This window comes from Halichoeres trimaculatus, unplaced genomic scaffold (genome assembly GCF_033239565.1).
Source record: "Halichoeres trimaculatus isolate MK-OKI-2021-1 unplaced genomic scaffold, fHalTri1.1 fHalTri1_scaffold_7, whole genome shotgun sequence".
Lineage (NCBI taxonomy): Eukaryota > Metazoa > Chordata > Actinopteri > Labriformes > Labridae > Halichoeres > Halichoeres trimaculatus.
Genome location: NW_027437185.1, coordinates 24,650,465 through 24,666,603, shown reverse-complemented (window position 1 = coordinate 24,666,603; position 16,139 = coordinate 24,650,465). Strand labels below are relative to the sequence as shown.

The 16,139-nt window shown below is 41.7% G+C and overlaps 1 protein-coding gene across 3 annotated transcripts in view; it reads left to right on the top strand.

Annotated features, from left to right (window-relative positions):
* Positions 1 to 15,913, top strand: part of drp2 (dystrophin related protein 2) — a 95,032-nt gene extending 79,119 nt beyond the window's left edge. Inside the window, exons 19-24 of one of the 3 annotated variants that reach the window (XM_074674061.1) lie at positions 5,173 to 5,238; positions 7,603 to 7,716; positions 9,703 to 9,955; positions 11,976 to 12,093; positions 12,217 to 12,303; positions 12,737 to 15,913. In XM_074674061.1, coding sequence (XP_074530162.1) covers positions 5,173 to 5,238; positions 7,603 to 7,716; positions 9,703 to 9,955; positions 11,976 to 12,093; positions 12,217 to 12,303; positions 12,737 to 12,756 — 658 coding nt within the window. In that variant the 3' untranslated portion in view covers positions 12,757 to 15,913. Of the gene's footprint in view, positions 1 to 5,172; positions 5,239 to 7,569; positions 7,717 to 9,702; positions 9,956 to 11,975; positions 12,094 to 12,216; positions 12,304 to 12,736 lie in introns of all 3 variants that reach the window. The other 2 variants (XM_074674060.1, XM_074674058.1) reach the window with 2 other exon arrangements.
* Positions 15,914 to 16,139: the final 226 nt, after the last annotated feature.

Genomic DNA, 16,139 nt, shown 5'->3' with positions numbered 1-16,139 from the left:
TCCACCTCCCTTGCCTCCCCTGCTCCCACCCTTTAGTATTCGCCACACACTGATTGAAGTATTGATCTGTACGTGCTGTGCACTGTACTCCAGCCAGGGTAGAGACCAAACTGCCCAGCAGTTTTACTCACTCCTGCTCTGCACACAAACACGCCAGTGCACATAACCTGAGCTGTTTGTGTTTGTTGTGTGGATGTATGTGTGTGTCTGTGCGGATGTGTGTGGAGGTCAGCGGGGCTTTACGTGCCTTGCGGCTCGTCACTTGCGAGGGCAGTGGGCCCATTGGTCACCTGGGAGCTGTTGGTGTGGATTAGTGTCTGGTTGACAGGCTACAAACAGGGCATGGCGCAAGACTCCCACGCTCCTGGCAGGCCTGCCCACAGTGCTGCAGAGTTAGACACACACACTCACACACGCACACACACACACATTTCTACTGAGCCTACTGAATGTGTGTAAGGTACTGGGTGTATATCTTAGTGTGTCATGAGTATTACTTCCCCAAGGCTCCAAAGCACACACACATACACACACACTGCCTTAGCCCCTACAAAGCAAAAAGACACACACAAAGAAAAGAGGCACAATTATCCTCTTCTTCTTTTATCTCTCATTTTACCCCTCTCTCTTGTTCTCTGTTGCCTTTTGTTCTTAATGATCCCTCTCAAACTTACCACCTACACACTTATTTTTCCTGTTTGTATCTCCCACTCTTCCTCTTCTAGACCTTTCTTCATCTCAGTTATTTACTGTCTATTCTGTTAGACCTTGTACATCAACCTTTTTGTTGATAATTATTGTACAATTTGTTTCAAACTGCTCTTAAATAATTTTAGTCACTGAGGGGATATTACCCTCCAAGAACATTACAATGAAGCTGCCAATAACTCTCATCGTTATGTGCTAAAAGATAAAAAAAAAAAGAAAAAAAAAAAGGAAAATGTTCATGCCTGTATAACAGTCTAATTAAGAAGAATGAGGAAAGGGCACTGCAAGTTTGTCTGCCCACCACAGCTTTCTCAGGAAAGTCAGAAAACTGTTTTTGGCTTGATAAAGAATTGTGTAAAATGCAGCACATCCATTGTCTGGTTCCTTCTTAGGAAGCTGTGATTCTCCCAGAGCTCTCTGGAAAAAACTGGCTTCTTTTTCATTTTTCTAAACCAGGACATTTTGGTGTTCCTTAGATAACTGCTGGGAGTTGAGCAGGCAGCTTAAAAAAGGATGATCCCTGTCAAACATGGATGAATAGCCACCCTATGCTACAGAGACACATTAAAATCATTTATTACTCGTAGTTTACTGAAGAAAAGAAAAATACATAAAAACATCTTTTCACATAACACCAATGAGTGACATAAAGGGATGAGCTATGATAGATGTATAGCAAAATTAAGTCATATGTCAAATAAATGCAATATGTGACATGCTATTAGCTTAGCTTACTTAACAGCTAACACTGGCATTTAACCACACTGGAGCTAACATTACATTGTCCAGTAAGTGCAATTCTTAATCAAGATTAATTAAGAAAAACAAACAATGGAATTAATTCCTCATACATTTCATTGTGTACGATTAAGTGGTAAAATTAGCTTTTAGCCGAGTTCTAGCTGATGCTACTATTAGCTAACTAATTCTGATTGTTTACTTTATGTATAACCGTAGCCAGTGGGTTAAAACTGAGTAGTTTAACTGTTCATTGTTTTTCAGTTGCTCAAAGGAGTAAAATTTAGGTAATTTTAGGAAGAACATTAAGTTAAAGTTGATGCAGCTGCTAATGCTAGCACACAGACTCTTTCCAGCTCATGTTACAGTTGACCTTTTGGTTGTGTTGAACACTCAGAGAAAGGCGCAAATGTCTCACTAACAGGATAAATTATCTAAAGGAATAGTGTTTTCACGTCACATTATCAACTCAGAGTTGGCCCCGTTGGAGGGACTGTCACAACAGAGCAGAATAAGGCTCGCAGGTATGTAGGGTTATTGGGTCAGAAAAAGGTAAATTATAGCCACATTTTAGACTGCATTAATCAGTGGGATGATAAAAAACATCTTAATTGCATTCGACTAACAAACATTAACACAAATCAAGGTTGTGGCTCACTAAGCTCCACCAGGATTCCCAAGGGAATAATCTGGATAACTCAAGGCTCTCACTAATAATAGCTGCTAATATTTACCCCATGCTTTTATTACATTTTACATACCTTTAGTGGTATTAATTGAAGCCTAAACTGGTAGAGGCATATTGAATAAAGTGCTTTCTAAAGTAGCTCTAATCACAAGGATTGATCCATATTAAAATTCTGCTCTTGTTGGTGTGGTTGGTGTCGGGCTCGGTAATCTATCCAAAGCAAAGCAAAAGCGATGAGAGGCTCTTTTTAAAACTTTTCTACACTTTTATCCCAGATGCATTAAAATGAATGAGTATGGGCATGTGCAGATTTAGACACATTAAAGGGAAGTGTGAAAACACTGATCTGAGAACAGTCATAATATGAAGAGACAGTCTATATTACAGGAGCGGCGAGTGTTTTATCTTCAATCTGGCAGCGTGCCAAATTGACTTCAGTTTTTTTTTTTTCCCTCCTCTTTCTATCGTTTGTTACCACCTGTCAGCTGATAAAGGATGTAGAGGGAGGAACCACATCCCTTATTTTAAATTTGTTCTTTGCATTGATCTAAAGTCACGGCTCACTTTGAACACTAATGGAAAGTCAAGCAGACATCAAACTATCAGATGTCAGCACAGGCAGGTCAGTGTCTGAAAATTTCCTCCCTAGAGATGACACATAGACAGGTGTGTGTAGGAGTCTCTGTTGGTGTGTTTCTGTCAGTGTCCTTCAGTTAGTGAGGGATGTAAAGCATGGCAATAATGTCGTCTCGAGTCATCTCAAGGGAAATAAAGTTTTTGATGTTTGGAGTGAGGAAAGTCTGTAGGCTTGTCAAACACAGACACAAGAGTCTATTTCTTCAAGCATTTAACTGAGGATTGATGAGAAGATGTTAAAACATCTGTGAACTCTGCTGGATTTTCTCCCCTCTCACCTTCTCTCCAACCAGTTTCATATTTTCTTTCACAGCTATTGACACTTTTAAAAGCAGCTCTGACCACATGTTTACACAAGGCACCCACACACACCCACACAAAAAGAAAATACTATTTTTGTTTCTCACTATCCTTTCTTTTCTCATTTCCTGATGTCCCCCTGACTGAGACTCCTGGTTTGTGGAGGTTTTCTAACAATGACAGTTGCAGATTGAATTACGAGTGGTCTGGTTCACAGACCGGGGGCTCCAGTAACAGGACATGGATAAATCTTAAAATTTCTCAGTGGTGTGGTCCCATCGGACACTGCAGAGAAAAAGGATGTAATGTGGATGTCTCTGACAACCTCCACATCTCCCCTGCACCCCCCTCCTCCCTTCCCTCCTGCTCACATCCCTCATTCCTTCAGCTGACGACACTCTGTGTAAGATGACAGCACGGGGTGTGTGTCTGCTGCGTGTAGATTTAAGACAGAGCTTTCATGTGCTACATGTGATTGTTATGTACACATGTGGGAAGCACAGGGCTCTCTCCACATTTGCATCCAGGGAGTTGTTCTTCATGCTGGCTAATTGCCTCGCTTGAAGGAGTGGTCCTCCCTTTGATCATCCAACCTGTTTATTGGGAACAAAGTGATACAAAGTGGACTGAAGCAGCCTGTGGTGAACACTCAACTTGTCTCAAACTGCACCTACATTGGACTGTTTATAACACTTACTTTAAGAAGATGTGAGAGAGTGAGTGGGCTTATGCATTCTCACTATAAACTACACCTGTCGGATGAAGATGGATAAAGAGGAGCAAAAGAGATTGCAATCAAAAGCAAATACAGCTGAGATGAATTCTGATCTTTTCTGATGAATACGCTTATATCCTAATAGAATCAAACTGACTAATTACGGATGTAAATAGTCTTTTAATCAGTTTTGTTTATTAAGATTTGATAGTGATGAAACACCAAACATTGCAGATGCACATCCCCATAATCAAGATATAAAGATGTAAACAGAAACTCCAATAAAAGAAACTAGTTCCACATTTTATAGTGTTGAGAAGCAACATTTAATAATTCAGTATCAGTGGAGTAGTTTAAGCATGTGACTTCTTTTGTTTATTTGAAGCTGTTTATTAGCCATAACATACACTCTAATATGAATTAGCCTAAGTATGCACTTAAGTATGCAGAGTTTTTCTTTTTTTATCTGGCAAATGGACTGCTTTTATGAAGCCTTTTATGCAAAGCACTTTACAACTTGCCTTTCATTCATTTACCCTCAATCACTTACATTCAGCAGAGCTACTCTTTGAGCTACCCACTGGGAGCAATTTGGGTTCAATGTCTTGACCCCATTGACCCTTTTTTCCCACTTTAAACGCACCCATTCTCATCTATTTGGATGCTGTTCTGAGTTTTCTGGTTGTGGTTTTTATTATTCATGCCGTCAAATCTAAAACAGTGAAAGCAGCATGTATTTTTAACACACTTTAAACAATTCTGTCCCGCTGCAGCATTTTGTATTTGTTAAAGCGGCGAAAAAAGCTTACAGAGCAGCGTGCACAGAGCAGCTGCCCACTGACAGTCAGCAGGATGGGATGCAGGAGTCCAAGTGCTGTCCTTGGTCCTGAAATCAACACAGCAGCTCGCATCCAAGCACTCCCATACATACGCACGCACACATAGCCGCTGTCCATGGTTGGAAATGTGGAAATGTGGAAATGTGCTGCTGGACAGCAGCACATTTCTGAAAGGCTATTTTATCGCCTGCATGCTGCTCGACGCTGAACAGTATTTCATCTGAATTTTATCCCCTTCTCTCTTGGACACTTTTATTGCTCGTACAAGAAGAATTTCTGCCACTCTGCAGTCCTCCAGTCTGCATGTTTGTGGAAAGCTTAAAGTAAAAGGCCTCACAAAGTTTTAATCCACACTACTTAAAAGCTAAACTGTGCTGTTTGTTAGTTTATCTTTTGTTTTGGGAAACATATTTTCTTATCAGTCTGCTTCTTTTGCTTTATTCCTGCATTATCTCTGACTCATTCACTCTCCTGTTTGTGTATGTGTGTGTGTGTGTTTGTTTTTTTTCACATGTTGTCCTTGCTGTTTTTTTTGTATATATTTATAGACTGGCAGAAATGGAGAGCCAGAATTGTTCATTCTTCACGGATAGCCTGTCTCCTGATGAAAGTCTGTGAGTATGCTGCCACCTCATTTCAAGCATAATGTGTGTGTGTTCCGTGTGTGTGTGTGTGTGCGTGTGTGTGAGTGTACACCGTTTTCCTTGAATACATTGATTGTTTCTGTGTGTAAGTGTGTTTACTCAGGCTTGTGCATGCATGTTCGACCATTAGGCAAAGAGTGGGTAATCACATAAATAATCAGGCACATAATGAAAATGACCCACAGCAAGCACCCGACAGACTGACTGAAGTCTTTCAGTGTGGGCTCTGGTAGATACACACAAAACCCCAGAGAGGTAGGACAGGAATTTTAAAGCTGGCTGATGGTTACAGCGGTGAGGGGGATAGGGATGTCTGCTGAGATAGGAACAGCCAATAAGTTGAGAGACTTCATTGTTGGAAAGCTGTGGAGGATGGATAGAGTGTGAGTCGTGTGTGCCCCTCTTTTTTTTTGTTGTTGTAGACATCTTTGGTGGGCTGACAACTGTTTCTACCTTCTCTGAGATTTTTCCTTTTTTATTGAGCTTTAAAGTCAAGATTGCATGCCCAGCAGCTCTGTACACAGTGCTGTTTGCTCTTTTAGAGCTACAGCTGTGTGTGTGTGTGTGTGTGTGTCTGTGTGTGTGTGTCTGTTTGTGTGTGTGTGTGTGTGTGTGTGTGTGTGTGTGTGTGTGTGTGTGTGTGTGTGTGTGTGTGTGTGTGTGTGTGTGTGTGTGTGTGTGTGTGCCCTGAGAAGTGTAGTCATTATTTCTTGTCAGGTCTGTTTTAAGCCTGTGTGTGCATGTTTTGAGAGAAGGCTGTGATTGACACAACATTGAAGCTTCCACAAAAGACTCCACCACGCCACACCACTTGTCAGCAGTGGGCATGTGCATGTGCCTTAAGAGCTGCACAGATGTGTGTGTGCATCAGTACATGTCTTTTTGCACCATGTTTATCTATAACTTTGTGCCTTGAAGGTTGTTTGTATGCATGACACACTGCTTGTACCCCTTGTGTGTAGCAGTGTTGTTGTTTTTTGCTCCTGTGCCCTTGTTTCCTGTTGCTCCTATTCGTCAAAGGTGTCCCTCTGTCTGTCAGGGCCTCTCTGTGATTCCTGCTGCATGGCTCTGTACATGCCGCTGTGCTATCTGTGCCTCCAGCTGGTGTTTGGCTGGCATCGTACTGTTTCCTGTCCAGATCCATGCTGTATATGTGTGCCACCACCTTCCCACTGTATGTATTATTCAAAGCTCAGTGCTGCTTTTTTGCACTAATCTAACAGCAAGTTATTTAACTGGCAGCTGCATAGATAATTCAAATTCTTCCTTCCAAATAAAAGTATATCAGATATCCCTATTTAATATGTTCAACATATTCAAAATAGAAATGTTTCTTTAAACTTTAAACACGTTAAAGACTTTTCACTACTTAATGACTTTTTTAAGGCAAGATTTGTTAGTGCACTTATGTTGACAGCCACCTCTGAAGAAGGTAAATTAAATTAGCAAAGCAGGTGTTCGCTTATATAACTTCAAGTGACGTCTAAAACAGAGCATAAGAGGTATACTCCTTGTGTATCTGCTCAAATGTGAAACTGCGAAACTCTGTGAATGGGTTTAGATGTGTTTGACAGGTGCTTTCAAGTAAACAGATCATCCTTCAGAATCTCAGACTAATAAGTTTTTTAAATTTCTGACACATTAAAGAACACCTGGCTACTTCTTAAAATCTGTCTTTAAGTAAAGGATGTTAAATTTGATGGTTTTAGTTATTAATTGAAAAAAAAGCAGGTTTTAAGCCTTTTTTATGGCATTACCCAAAAAAACATCCACCACTGCTTCATACAAATGATCGTGGTGCTGCATCTTAAATGAATCAGACCATCTTCAGACCCCTCAAACTGGATCTGTAAATACCTCTTTAATGTACAGTTAAGGATTATATTGCAATATCTATATTCAATCTGTATTTCTGCCCTGAAAAATATTTCATATACAGTATGTAGAAAAACTAATTTATTCATATTGTGATATTTGTAAAACAGTCACATAACACACAGTTAAGTTTCCCCTTCTTCTAACTTTGGACAATATGTAAAGATTGATAGACCCCACTCAAAGTTCATTTAATGATGGTACACTGAGCTGATTTTATTACAGAAAATGTAATACACAGCCTATGTGGTGGTGTCCCATTGTATTCTGTCCACTCCTTTGTTGTGTGGTCTTGAATTACCGTCCTTCACCCTGCTTGCTTTGCCTTGGCCTGTTGCTGCCCCAAGCTGTCCTTGGCTTTGCTTTGTGCTGCTGTTGGCTGTGTGCTGGTGGCTCAGTGTGCTGTCTCCTGTGTGGGGGACTCAGGGATGAAGATCAGTACCTCCTGCGTCACTCCAGCCCAGCCTTGGACAATGACTCACCCTGTGGACAGCACATGCTTCTGGCCCACCTGGAGCACCAGGACAAGGACCAGCTTCAGCGCACCCTTGCCCGCCTGGAGAATGAGAACAGGTTGGTATCACTAGTGTTTTTTGGGGGGATGGAGTCGCAGTTAATCTCTCTGGGCCAGCACTATAATGTACATTTTTGTGCCGTCCAACGAAAAGTCAAACAAAATATATACAAATAATAGATTTTTTTAAAATAATGTTTGGTTAGGGATTAAGAGTTTTTCTTCATTGATTAATCGGCATTTTTTGTTGTCTGTCACAAGTGTAAGTGTTAATCTTCTCTGAAACATTCAAGTATAAATATTTATTCTTCAGAGTTCTGTCTCCTGGTAGGTAAGAGGTTCTGGCACTCATTAAATGACCAAAAAGCATTTCTCCTGTCCACATAATTGGTAGCTAGAGGCAACCTTTGTGCGAGCAATTCATGTGAATAATTTTCCCCTTTTTTTCCAATTCTGTTGTGACCTTTCTGTGCACAGTGACACACTCTTACACACACACACACACACACACACACACACACACACACACACACACACACACACACACACACACACACACACACACACACACACACACACACACACAAACACAGGACAGTGCCCTGTGGGGGTCTGAAACCTTGACCCAGTTCAGTTTTTCTACACTGTGTTCCCTTTCATTTCACTGCAGTGGGCTCTGTTGTCCTCATTTATGAATTCACTTGTAACTTTTACTTGATTTGACTTTAATTTTCTCTTTTGTTTTCACAATTTTCTTTTAAGCCTTTAAAAATAAAGAACTCTCTTATTTTCCAGCTTGATTTTTGAATACCATTTATTCCAGTTCTGAAGGTGCAATAACTAGCAATTAGCGCCATGTAGCAGAACAGCAAAATAAAATGAAATGGAAAATACTGTCTTTAAGTCGGTTTCAATTAGTGCACAGCTGCCTGAATAAAAAAAAAAGTTTTCTTGAACGTAGAATGAGCCTTTTATAGCTACATAGGAGTGAGTCTCTGCCATTTCACCATCCATGTTTCTACATTAGCAAAGATCAGACAAATAAGTATCATACTCCATGATATTCTTTTAAGTTGTAAAAAACTTGACAAATGGAGAAGCATACTTCTCATGCATCCTTTGCAGCTTCTTGTCCCAGAAGTCCACCATTGCTTCACAAATAGGAGGGTTGCTTGGTAGTCCTTTATTTTGTGCAATGAAAATTTTTTTTGAAATACCACATTATTTTAGCCTTCATCAAAAGTTCAGTTCTTGCCAAAGGGAAGCGATACCATTTCAGGTCTATCCTTCATACTGGATTTTAACATGACATTGAAGAAGGGTTTTTGACTCAGTGTTAAACAGAGTGAGACTAATATGAATATGTCTTTATGGGCTAATAAAGCAAGTCAAACCATCATCATAGAGTGGATGTTTCTGTGGTTATGATAGGATAGACAAGTGTTGGTGTTAAAAGATAGTGATCCTTTTTTACCTGGAGAAAAATGTCCAATGGCTGTAGAGGACAAAATCGGCAAAGAGATGTAATGTTTTGTGATGTCCACAGGGGGCGCCAAAACCCATATTGACCACATGTTCTTACAAGAGCTTTAAAGAAGGAAATGTAAGGTGTAAGATGTGTTACTAATCCAGGTAAATTTTCTTTAGTGGGTTTGGGGTCCCAGAAAGAAGGTTATTACTTATTACATCACTGAAGTAGAGCAGCATGATTTTTCAGCTGCCAGATGAATTAAAACACATTTAGTAATACTTCACAGCACAGCACACAGTCACTTAATGGCCCTGACTTCACACACATCAGAGATAGATGACTGTTTTATGCTGCTTATATACAAAATTAGGCTGACTGTGCTCCAGGCACCAACATGCTGCTCTGTTTTTATGTGCTGGAGTAATTTCCCCATAAACATGTCAGGTTGTTATGTGTGGGCACATATCTGTCTGGGAAAGCTGAACAAAAAGCTTTGGTAATGTGTATGGGCTTTGTACACTGCAGCTTTAATTGACTGTTTTTCCTCCATGTGTCCCCTTCTGTGGGTCCTCAGGGTGCTGCAGGGCGAGTACCGAAGGCTGAAATGGAAGCACGAGGAGGCGGCGTCAGTTCCCATGCTGACTGAGGCTGGGGAGGGAGGTCCAGGTTCACCGACAGCAGAGGGCCAGCAGGATGAGGAGCTCCTGGCAGAGGCCCGGGTCCTCCGGCAACACAAAACGAGACTCGAGACACGAATGCAGATCCTGGAGGACCACAACAAGCAGCTGGAGTCCCAGCTGCGCAGGCTCAGGGAGCTACTGCTACAGGTAAGAGGTTTGTGAGGAGTGACATGAAGAAAAAGAGAATCAATGTATTTTCTAAAATACTCAAACACAGCTCTAAATGTTTGGGATTATAATAGTATTTCTACCTCTCATTGACCACAGGCCAGAGAAAAGAGCACCCTTTTTCTCGCCCCATATTTATGTCAAAGCTGAAGTGGCTGTTATAAATGAAAACATACATAGCATTATCAAGAAGAACATAAGCACTATTCAACATGTAAGACAGATACTGATTGCTGGGATTAGACTACCCGAGTATGTCACCATGAGTGTTCAAGCTCCTTCTCTTTTTGAGTCTATTTCTTTTGTGGGGTCACCCATGGCTCTATTCTGGGTCCTCTTTTATTGACCATCTATTTGCTACAAAAAATGGTAAAGCGGTAGAATTGCTTGATTAGGGGCGTGTCTGAGATGACTACTGAAAGGTGTGATAAAGCTATCAACCAGGACACCGCAACACAATGTTTGTTACTGACTTGAAGTAAGGTTGAGTCGGAATGTCTGATACTGCTGCTTTTTGACCCCAGAAAACTCACCAGAAACCAATGAGTGACATCACTGAGACCATATCAATATTTTACACAGCCCGTTGTGTATGGTACAGAGCTGTATGTTCTGATAAAGAACAGTCTAGGTGGTAAATCAAACATTTGTTTATTCTGTTTCTGGAAAGTGCCGTACTTGTTAATTTAATGATTAATGTTATTAATTAGATCAGGGTTATCTGTAGATGCTAGATTTCTGCTTTGTACGACTAAAGATTATATTTGTGGTTATGTATCTATAGATCTAGATGCAGCTCTAAGGCTTTTTAACTCTATTCTGCATTACATTTCAATTAAACCAAAATCACCCAAATACTGCATTACTAATGTTTTCAAAGAAAGTCCAAGGCTTCTGCCTCTCAGGGCACAGGAAATTCAAGCTCAATGGTTTCCAACCACAGTGCTTTACATACATTCTTTAAGCAGCAAAAGGAAAAGGTGTTACATGAAGAAATGTAAAAGTGAAAACTGCTGTGAAAATGTCGAATTTGAACTTTGAATATACGACACTATGAGATGGAACGACCTGTACTGCTAAAGAAAAAAAAATAAGAGCAGTATAGAAAGAGTTAAGAGAGAGGATGAGCTTCAAGACACCCTGAAGCCTAATATAAAGGATTTACTGCAGTCTGAAGGAAAGGTGTCAGAGATGCACAGGAGAGTGAGAGCTGACGTGCAGTTACTTGGATACTGTAATATTAAAGTGTAAATTGTAGGAAGAGTAAGGCAGGAAATTATGCATGCAGGTCGCTGAGTACAGAGAAAATAAAGGGAGAGAGTGACGATGGAGAAAAGACACAAGGAAAGAAGGACAGGATGCTCCCGTTCAAGGTCAAAGTAAATTTCAGCTCAGAAAAGATTGTGTGTCAGAGTAAAAAAAATGCTGTTCAGTTTCTTCCCACCCAGGACCAATATCACAGTTTCATTTCCTCAAAATATAAATTCTGCAAAATCTGCCTTTGTTGTCGCTGAGAGTGTATGTATGAGTTCCTCCCAATCTCTGCAGACACCTTTGCTTCACTGCGATGACTGAACTTACTCACCTCATGAGTATTGCTACACTGCTGCTAAAAACAATACAAAAGAAGGAGGGCTGCATGTACGCGGTGTTTGGGAATACCCTGAACACTTACATTATACATCTTTGACTGTGATCCAAGGCCTACCTGCACCTCTGTGAATGTGAATCCTAAAAAGCCTATACTGTGCAGCCCATTTCCATATCTCTTTATCCGTCTATCAAAGCACAAATCACACTAACCTGATGGTTTTGTGCAACAGCTGTCGGGCGAAATTGGCTTTTTCCAATGATTCTGCTTAGAGATGACTGCTGGCTGACTGCCATTAACTATCACATTCTCGTTACTGTGTGAAAGGCTAAATGGCTCTGTAGGCTGAAACATGATGGAGATGAGCAATTATGTGGATCGAAGGATAATCTGTCTTTCCAAAAACAGCCCAAAGATGATTCGGAGGCAAACGGATCAGAACCTTCGACCCTGTCGTCTCCTGTGTCTGGAGTGGGTCACCACGGGGAGCCGGCCAGCAGGGAAACCACTGACACTGAAGCGGCAGGTCAGCGACGCGCAGATGTGGGCTTCACACATGCATGCCCATTGAATGTGATTTCAAGCATCTTCCACCTCTAAACTTTCACAAAGGCGTAACAGTCTTTGTGTGTATGTGAATGTGTGTTAGGAGATGACATGGAGCATGAACAGGACACGGTGCTGCAGCTCCAGGAGGTCATTGAGCAGCTGAGAAACGTCTTCCCGTCAGAACCGGGTGAGTTCATACCAGCTGCATGCATCATAGCGATGTAGCTGCCTCGCGCTTCAGAGTCTGACTTCTTGCTCCTCCATCCCCCCTGGGAGAGTGAGAGATGGAGAGGAGAGCAAATATGTACTTCTGTGGGTCGATAGTCGGGGGGAGGAACGGGGAGATTAAATGGGAGAAGGAGGAGTAAGATAAAGAGGAGCAGAGACAGTAGCACAGAGGGAGAAGGAGAGCGTTGGCGTCACACTGTGCAAACTGTCCCGTTGCATTTAAAACGCAATTTGCCGGGCAGTTTGAAGCCTGTAACTTGAACAAAGAAAGGGATTATCATAATTACAGCCGTCTTAGTTATAACCAAGAACATTCTGTCAGTCTTGAGAGTGCTTAATGGAAATTGTAAAAGCTTTTTCCTTTCTGCTCTTCTTCTCTTTTCTAATTTCAGGCACCACCTCACACATCTAACCCTGAGTTGGCCTGAAGAAGGACGGTTAAAGCCTGTAAAGACGCCTGATGGCTGAGGGAAGAGCTCCATACGGCTTTGGCTGGACCACAGTCCACCAGGCCCTGTGACCACTGCAGCAGCAATGATACCCAGAGCTAACCTTCCACTGGAACTCTGTGCACTAAAAGCCTTTTCATACAAACCGCTAAAGGTTCACGCTGATGTTCGTTTGGCCAGGTCGTGCTTTATAACTCCAGCCTGACACTACGTTACCGAACTAAAGGAAACTAATGTTAGCAGCAGGTCAGGGAGACACTGAAGTGAAAGGAAGTGCTCAGCCAAGACACTGTGCTTACCAGTATCTGTGTAGTTGTTTGAGGGTGTGAAGCTTTATATCAGTCCACAGCACAAATTGGACCATCGATGTAAAGAAAATGAAAAAAAAAAATGCAAAAGGGAACATGAAGAAATTCCCTTGTGTTTTCAGAATGCCTGTATCTTCAGTGTTTGTGTTTTTTTTTCCTCCTTGAATGTCTTATCATGGTTATTTTTGGTGTTGAAGGAAGTAGCGTGAACCATATCAGGGCTGGGTGACTGCGTTTCATGTGGCTGTGGTACAGATTGTCAGGGAGTTGACAGCAACCACAACGTGCTTATTTACTTTGTGAGAATGACACATCATGAGTTAAATCCATGATTTATTTAAGACAGCCAAAGTGCCCGCTAGCACAGCGCCTCTGTATGCACACACTGTTTTCATTTAATCCTCCCTAACTGCTTGTCGCTCTCATCGCTCGCCATTAAGTGAGCCTTTTACATTCATGCAAAACCACATGCACTCGCTGTATGTGCACACGTATGCTGCTACATCCTGTCTTTCATCTTGCACAAATACAAATATTACCCCCCCACGTGGTGGATAACACATGCTGATCTGCATCCCTAAAAATACAGACCTTCTTGAAAATTGAGCTCCCTTTCATGCTTTTGTCTCGCTGGATTCAGACAAGCTTTTCAGTTTTGAGGCAGTTTGTAATGTGACAGATATTGGGGGGTTTTGTTGTGGAAATGTCTGCTGATAAATGTCAAACCTCCTCTTTGGAGTCTTTGTGTTCTCCTGCTGAGAACAAAGATAGAGAGGGGAAGAGCTGCAGGCAATGGTAGCACAACACTGAAGCTCTCTGCGAGGCCGATTCCAGACACTCCAGGGAGAGGTGCAAGGCCACTGTGACGTGGGTCTGCGCGGTCTTCCTTTTCATAATTCCCTCTCTTTATGTCGACTAAAGTTTCTTAATGACTCCATAAGCCCTGTTTGCAATCTGATTTTAGATTTACAGAAAGATGACTAGCATTGGGTTAATTCTGTTTTAAACCAGTACCAACAATCCCTGCCTTAAATCCATAAAAAGTTGGAGTTGGTGTCCTTTTCTTGTACCCTTGTGGTTTATATTCAAGAAAGGAAGTTGCATCGGCTGTGCACGCACAGGTCTGCTTCTGTCAGACTTCAGAGGAGTTAATTTGAAGAGAATAGAAAACAATAGAGATGTGGCTCACCATTCATTGAAAAAAACAGCTAAACAGGGCTTTTAGAGGTGCATCCATGATGCTGGGCTGACGCTTGGAGGGACTAAAGATTTGAGAGATAAGAGAGGAAAGGTAGAAGGGAGAAAAAACAATCCATTTATCGCTCGAGGGCTGGTGGGAGAGATCCACTTTGATGTGCCTGCCACGGCAAAATTCTCCAGAAGCAAGACAAGAGATTGCCTGAAACTAGGAAACTGTGGCTCTGTGTGTTTCTTTGCACTCATTCGGCCTCATCCTGACAAGAAAAGACAGACACAGAAAGGAACTCATCTCTTTCCTTAAAATAATGACACTATGACCTCACGTACCAGTTTGATGCCCATGTTGCTGCACTCATTACATGCTATTCCTCAATGGGCGCACAGCGGTCATATTTCGACACCACACTCCCTTCTCGCCACTCACTGCTTGCCTCCTTAGTTGTGATTCAGTTGCTAGGGAACTGTCCCCAAGGATGCAATAGCAAAGGTTTGTGAGTAGGTAAAGTGATATGCCGTTCACAACACCAATGCTAACAGCCTTAAGGGAAGCGAGAGACAGCGCTGCATCCCTCGTCTTCACTCACGCTGCTGAAGATAGTCATTACCGTCTGCTGCATCTGTCGCTGCTTTCTGTGAAGTCAGAACAAAGGGCGGCAGAATAAACATGACAAGTAAAGCTTATTTACAGACATTTATTTATTGGTAGTCACACATCTCATTGCACACTGATGATCACACTGCAGCCTAACACTCTTCTGTGGTATGTGGGTGCACATAATGATGTAACGCTGACGTGTGAATAAACAGCACAGGGATTCCCCATGGAGCTGCATGTCAATCCTTGTTTATTTTCAGTCAAAAAAGAGGAGGTAGACTCTAATATGAACACTGGTTGGTCATGCAGCTGAGAAATGATGATGCATAGATTGCCCTGATTCTTATCACACTCCTATAGTCCTCCAGCTGCAGAGGAGTCACACAGCATCTCATCCCAGCGTGTGATCATCTGATCCTTGCACAAGTTCCTATACTAGTAGCAGCAGCTCCCTATATTCCCCACACACACTCACACACCCCCTGCTTGCTCTCTATATCGCGCTCTCAACTGAAGCCGTGTGGTTGAAGAAAAAAGCTCTCCACAGAGGCAAGAGTCACCCAAAGGACACTGCTGTCTCTTTCCAGACTTCAGTTGCAGTATGTAGCCGGCCAACACGCTAATGGCTCCCATCATTACCCTCCACTCTCTGTGTCACGCCCTCCATGTTTGCTATCATGGATCTAAGCTTATAAGAAGGACACCACTTGCGCTTTACACAGCGGGGGCAGTGAATCACCTAACCTCAAAGAACATAGCACTAACACACACTTACACTTACTCATGACTTCCTGGTGGACTGAGGTTTCTTTTTATTTATATCACCATTAATATACCTCATTAATCTTTCAAATATTTTATGTTTTAAAAGTTTTGTTTTGGTGTTTTTTTCTTGTCCAGCACTCAAACACTTCTTGCTGTCTTTTCTCTGGAGTTTTTAATCTGTAAAAAAACAAAAAGTTTTCTGAAGAAAGGCTTTTTACTGTAATAACAAGTGGGTTACTGGCTGCTTTCTACTCTTTGTGTACAGAAATAAAAAAAAACTTTGTATTTGCCAAACTCTTGTGGGTTTTTCTCTCCATGTCCCTGCAGTTATCCCTTTGAGATGTGAATAATGAAACCCAACGCAGCTTGTTTGTGTTTACATTAATATTTTTCCTTGTGTTTATATTTGATTTGTTTGCAGCAGAATCAATATTTCCAGTGACTCGAGGCTTGGAGATTTATCACACATCTCTCCTTT